General features: G+C 38.4%; 1 protein-coding gene and 1 long non-coding RNA gene across 4 annotated transcripts in view; one reads left to right on the top strand and one right to left on the bottom strand.

Annotated features, from left to right (window-relative positions):
- LOC107744885 (uncharacterized) overlaps positions 1-6,573 on the bottom strand; it is a 49,031-nt gene that overhangs the window by 16,924 nt on the left and 25,534 nt on the right. For all 3 annotated transcript variants that reach the window (XR_001640537.1, XR_001640536.1, XR_001640535.1), the window contains exon 4: positions 3,330-3,421. This is a non-coding gene — a long non-coding RNA (uncharacterized LOC107744885). The remainder of the gene's footprint in view (positions 1-3,329; positions 3,422-6,573) is intronic.
- The window catches only part of LOC107744884 (plasma membrane calcium-transporting ATPase 1-like), a 35,636-nt gene that overhangs the window by 18,517 nt on the left and 10,546 nt on the right, over positions 1-6,573 (top strand). The window contains exons 3-6 of the mRNA XM_016558702.1: positions 605-802; positions 907-1,164; positions 1,407-1,532; positions 3,349-3,507. Of these exons, the coding sequence (XP_016414188.1) occupies positions 605-802; positions 907-1,164; positions 1,407-1,532; positions 3,349-3,507 (741 nt within the window). The remainder of the gene's footprint in view (positions 1-604; positions 803-906; positions 1,165-1,406; positions 1,533-3,348; positions 3,508-6,573) is intronic.

Genomic DNA, 6,573 nt, shown 5'->3' with positions numbered 1-6,573 from the left:
ATATGACTTTCAAAAGCTGAAGTGATTACCTTAATTTATTTGTTAGAATATGTATAACTCGATATTTTAACTAATTGCAAAAGATGAATAATCAAAAAATGTCCACTGATTAATCAGCGAAATAATCGATGATTAGTCGATTAATCGTTCTAATAATCGTTAGATTAAACTATTATCAAAATAATCGTTTGTTGCAGCCCTAACCTCAAATGTTTGAACGATAATGTAAATAGATGTAAATATAAATAATATAATAATAAATGGTAGGCTATACATTCTAAAGAAGTCAACAATTCTCTGTTCCATTTGATCAACCTTGTAAAATGTTTGCCTAAACAAAATTACCTTTTTATATATATATATATATATGTATGTGGAGTTCCCAATCCCTAATTTTAGTCGTATTGCTTCTCCATAACCTTTTGATCTTATTCAGAAAGTCTTTATCTTTAAAAGCTACTGTTGCTGACCCACAGGTCCTTTCTTCCTCACTAATCCTGGCTCTCATAGAAACGCATTAAGCATCGTATGCTGCAATACAAGAAGAGCTGTATTCAGTGTTTACTTGAATTATAAAAAAATTTTTCTTACTCTTTTCTTCCAGGATTAAGTGGGCAGCCCCCAGATATTGAAAAAAGAGAAGTAGCATTTGGACAGAACTTTATACCTCCGAAAAAGCCAAAAACCTTTCTTCAGTTAGTATGGGAAGCATTACAAGACGTAACATTGATTATTTTGGAAGTGGCAGCAATAGTTTCTTTGGGCCTTTCTTTTTATAAACCTCCGGATTCAGAAACTCAAAGTAAGTAACCTATTTATCTCCTTCTGCCTTATTTATAGATCATCATCTCAATTTCAGGTTGTTCTGAGCCGAGTTTTATTTTGTGTGTGTGTGTGTGTGCGCAGATTGTGGAGAAGCAGCGGGTGGAGTAGAGGATGAAGGAGAAGCTGAGGCCGGATGGATCGAAGGAGCAGCTATCCTTCTATCTGTTATTTGCGTGGTGCTCGTGACGGCCTTCAATGACTGGAGCAAAGAGAAGCAGTTCCGTGGCTTACAGAGCCGCATTGAACAAGAGCAGAAGTTTATGGTGGTTCGGGGAGGGCAAGTCCTTCCGATCCCTGTGGCCGAGATTGTCGTAGGGGACATTGCACAAATTAAATATGGTAAGCCGACATAAATTTGCAGAGGTTTCATTTCCTTTTTAGAGGGAAATTCAAAAGTTCGAGTATAGTATTTAAAAAAAAAAACCTATCTGTCTGACATTTCACTGGTATTCAGCTGTATTCTGTATAGTCATTTTTCAGCTGTAGTTCTGTATACATTTTTCTGTATAGTCACCTTGAAATAAATTCAAAAGCTGCTCACGGTAATGTACATTATTGTGATGGGATACGTTCTTCATCAGGTGACCTCCTGCCTGCTGATGGCATTCTCATCCAGGGCAATGACCTCAAAATAGATGAGAGCTCTTTAACTGGAGAGTCTGACCATGTGAAGAAATCGATGGAGAAAGATCCTATGCTGCTGTCAGGTGGGACATAACCCTACTATTTACAGAGACTGCAACCCGTCACTAGCGAAACAAACCAAAACAAAACACACTTTTGATTCACATTTGGCTGCACAACCCTGTAACATTTTAGCATTTTCTTTGTGTCCTGTCTCAACTCTACCCAAAAGTTCAGCCGAACCAAATAAATGTCCATCTTGGGAGTTCAGATGTTTGCTATGTAGGACCTGCTACCTCTCAGCGAGGCTATTGCACATCTTCAGCTAATCCCATTTTATGAAAGCCAGTTGATTCTCTGATAGAATGACATTGCTGTGTGCCATCCCAGAGGAGATGAGGGGGGATTTGTGAGCAGGAGTGGGCACTTCTCCAGCAGAGCCTGCGTTAGCATACTAAGTCTAACCCAGCACAAACCTCTCCCTGACAGTTTTTCAGAGCCCCTTCTCAAGCTTAAACAATTATTGAGGGCTATACTGAAGCTCATTTCTGAAGGCCAGGAAGAAAATGGCCACTCATTTCTGCTTTTACCTTTGGCTGGTGCTCATAGAGCCCAATAATATGTCATTTGATTTGAAGACCTGCCTGTTTTGAGTCTTCATCCTGTTTCAAGAGTCCTTCATCCAAAGGACGATAACAAAGATATAATTTAAAAAATCATTCTAAATTTAAAGAGGGACATAACCCTACTATTTACAGAGACTGCAACCCGTCACTAGTGAAACAAACCAAAACAAAACACACTTTTGATTCACATTTGGCTGCACAACCCTGTAACATTTTAGCATTTTCTTTGTGTCCTGTCTCAACTCTACCCAAAAGTTCAGCCGAACCAAATAAATGTCCATCTTGGGAGTTCAGATGTTTGCTATGTAGGACCTGCTACCTCTCAGCGAGGCTATTGCACATCTTCAGCTAATCCCATTTTATGAAAGCCAGTTGATTCTCTGATAGAATGACATTGCTGTGTGCCATCCCAGAGGAGATGAGGGGGGATTTGTGAGCAGGAGTGGGCACTTCTCCAGCAGAGCCTGCGTTAGCATACTAAGTCTAACCCAGCAAAAACCTCTCCCTGACAGTTTTTCAGAGCCCCTTCTCAAGCTTAAACAATTATTGAGGGCTATACTGAAGCTCATTTCTGAAGGCCAGGAAGAAAATGGCCACTCATTTCTGCTTTTACCTTTGGCTGGTGCTCATAGAGCCCAATAATATGTCATTTGATTTGAAGATCTGCCTGTTTTGAGTCTTCATCCTGTTTCAAGAGTCCTTCATCCAAAGAACGATAACAAAGATATAATTTTAAAAATCATTCTAAATTTAAAGAATAACGGAGTCCACACCACAACTATAACGATAATAACAGAATAACAACTGTTGGAATTAATTTCAAAATAATTGTATCCAGCTGACGAATGATGAAAAACACTGACAGCCAATCAGAATCCATTCTGCTTTAAAGAACTCAAGCATTTAAAGTGGCAGATGACATAACTGCAGCACATGCTTATAATAAACAGAGCATTATTGTGCGTTGGTGTGGACCAGGGTCAGAAATTAACTTTTTATATTAAGGGCCAATATTTGCATAGGTATTGATTTTCAGGGACATTTTTAGGGCAGTTTTTATAATCACCTTTTTTATGTCAAATACTTAGTCATCTTTATACCCATGTTTTAAGAGCAAGTTTGGTAAACCTGTTCTGTGTGGGGAAAAACACTGGACAACTAGTTATTTGTCGTAAACTGAGCTTTGTGTGAGTGTTTTAGATCCAGTCGTGAATGTATTGGCACCAATATGAGCGGCATGTGACCCTTATTCACCTCATCTTCCTCTGTGCAGGTACTCATGTCATGGAGGGCTCTGGAAAAATGGTTGTCACTGCTGTTGGAGTCAATTCCCAAACTGGAATCATCTTCACGTTATTGGGGGCGGGAGAAGATGATGATGATGATGAAGAGAAGGAGAAGAAAGAGAAAGAGAAAAAGAAAGAGAAGAAAAGTAAGTTGTCTGGATTATTTGGTGTCTTTTTAGTCTGCCTCAGAAACTAAAATAGACCAACCAGTGGCCTTTTCAGTCTCTTCAATCTGCTACTGTGGCTGCAGAGAGATGAATAGAATAGGCTGCATGTGTGTGTTCCAGCCTTCATGAAAGTGTGCTTTTGTCAAACTCGGAAAAGTGAGAATTATTTTTTTTTTTTTTAGAAATTAGCAGTATTTTTCTGTCTGGTAAAAAAAAATGTCTGAAGCAATGACTCATAGAAAAATGTAACGATTTCTTGTGCGCTCCATTACCTAACTGCCATTTAATGCATCTCTGCAGCCCATGGCTCACGTGTTGGGTCTCCAAATGAGTGCCTGCAGATACATGAATATTTCAGTACTTGCAGAGGTTGGGCCCCAAGTTGCTGTTCAGTGCACCTCATTGCAATTTTGTGCATTTGTGGTCTAGTTTCTGAAGGGTCATGTGACACTGAAGACTGGAGCATCTGAAAATTTTGCTTTGCCAACACAAGAATGAATTACATTTTAAAATGTATTAAAATAGAAAACAGTTCTTTTAAGTTGTAATATGTTTTTGATCAGTTTTGAAAAAATAAATGCAGCTTTGGTGAACATGAGACTTCATTTAAAAACATTAAAAAATTCTTACTAACCCTAAACTTTTCAACATGCTGTGCAGCTGTGTTCTTATATCAAGGTATCTGCACCTGTCTCTCTTCAAACCTTTTATCATCTAAAATCACCTACTCAAGCAGGAAAGAGTCCACAGTCAGGCCGCCTTGTGTTCAGAAACCAACTCTGTAGTGTTTTCTCTATAAGTAGCGCACGCCTGTGTTTATTGAAGCCCCTGCTACAGATCGCCCCGCCAGAAATGAGCTCTAATCCACCAGACTACCATTACAGCTCTGTGAGTAGAGCGCGACAACACTGCACAGTAGAATAGCAGTCTCATGTCGGCCCTTACCCCCCCGCTAATTCAAACGCAGTCGCATTACCTCACATCACACACCGGTTAAATCCTGCACACAGGCCGACGGAGATGCACTGCTGCGTGCTTGTCTGTATGATTGCACGCATGCCGAGTTCTTTGTTTGTGTGATGTTACCTCACTGGCAGGCTGTACTTTCAGCACGCAGAGCGATGGCCTTGAGATCGGGATAAGTATGTGCATGTCTTCTTTTATAGCCGATGGTGATAAGTGATGGACTGGACATCTGAGTGTGGTGATGAGGTTTTATGTCTCCTAGGATACTTGGTCACATGGGTTTGCATGTGGCTCCTAAATGTGAGGATGTTCTTGAGCTGTGTTTGCTCCTACTGTAATAAAATTATCATTCATTTATAATCACTATTATAATATAATTTATCTGCTCACTTAACCCTCTGATGCATGAATTATTAAATCACAAAGTAATATTATTTTTTTTATATTATTCATACACATGTGAGCACAAATACAAGCACACACACCCTCCCACCACACACTCGAACACAATCATGCACACATATATCTGCACTCATACAGTATACATGTCTACAGTTTTATATGACCTAATAAATAAATATAGACTGTAAGCATTGAAATAAATGATAAAATCTGAAGACTATTTAATATATTATGCAATATATCAAAACAAAAAAATGGATTAAAAAAACAACAATTAAATGGAATCGTAGACAACAATCATTTGTTCGCCAGTTGGTGGTTGGGACATGATGCTACATCTTAAATGGTTCAAAATGGCTTCCAACTAGCTGTCCACTGTAGTGACCACGATGCATCAGAGGGTTAATTGTATTTGTCACGTGGGGGAACCACAGTTTAATTAGAATATGCTTCTTGTGGAGAAAATCATAGTCCCCAGCACAGAGCAGCAGATAATATACTCAAATTTTTGTGCCCACTGCATAGTCCAGGGATGCAAACTCACCCAGCTTAAAATTTTTTTTTAAACACTTATATTTTAAACCCTGTATTATTATTTTGTTAACTCTACAGTTAAAATTCATTTTAAAGATTCACTTTACATTCATGAAGCTGACATGAAAAACAAAGACTTGTAAGATAAAAGGACATGATTAACATTATACCCAGTTTAAAAAAACAACAATTAAATGGAATCGTAGACAACAATCATTTGTTCGCCAGTTGGTGGTTGGGACATGATGCTACATCTTAAATGGTTCAAAATGGCTTCCAAATAGCTGTCCACTGTAGTGACCACGATTTATCAGAGGGTTAATTGTATTTGTCACGTGGGGGAACCACAGTTTAATTAGAATATGCTTCTTGTGGAGAAAATCATAGTCCCCAGCACAGAGCAGCAGATAATATACTCAAATTTTTGTGCCCACTGCATAGTCCAGGGATGCAAACTCACCCAGCTTAAAATTTTTTTTTAAACACTTATATTTTAAACCCTGTATTATTATTTTGTTAACTCTACAGTTAAAATTCATTTTAAAGATTCACTTTACATTCATGAAGCTGACATGAAAAACAAAGACTTGTAAGATAAAAGGACATGATTAACATTATACCCAGTAGATGGCAGCAGAGGATTAATCATTGGCTACGTTCACACTGTCCGTTTGTGGGATTGACAACCGCATTTACAAACAGGTGTCCCGTTCACACAGCAACTTACAGTAGCTTCTCGAATACTGTCTGTATGAACGTGCAACAGGAGCCCGTATTCCTTACCAGTAACCATAGCAACAGTGACCTAACACGGTAAACACACGTTTGTGCAGCAGAGCGGTTTTTATTCACGTCTTGCTTTTGGGTTTATTACAAAATGACTACGAAGTATAGCAAGTGCAGGAAGTCACAAAGTCCAGAGTCTTATGTCATTTAAAAATCAATAAACAAATAAGCCCAGTCACCAACAGCCTAGAATACTCAAATTTTTGTGCCCACTGCATAGTCCAGGGATGCAAACTCACCCAGCTTAAAATTTTTTTTTAAACACTTATATTTTAAACCCTGTATTATTATTTTGTTAACTCTACAGTTAAAATTCATTTTAAAGATTCACTTTACATTCATGAAGCTGACATGAAA

Source organism: Sinocyclocheilus rhinocerous, unplaced genomic scaffold (genome assembly GCF_001515625.1).
Source record: "Sinocyclocheilus rhinocerous isolate Xijiao unplaced genomic scaffold, SAMN03320098_v1.1 scaffold258, whole genome shotgun sequence".
Classification (NCBI taxonomy): Eukaryota; Metazoa; Chordata; class Actinopteri; order Cypriniformes; family Cyprinidae; genus Sinocyclocheilus; species Sinocyclocheilus rhinocerous.
The sequence above is the reverse complement of the archived record's forward strand: the minus strand, read 5'-3'. Positions and strand labels throughout refer to the sequence as shown.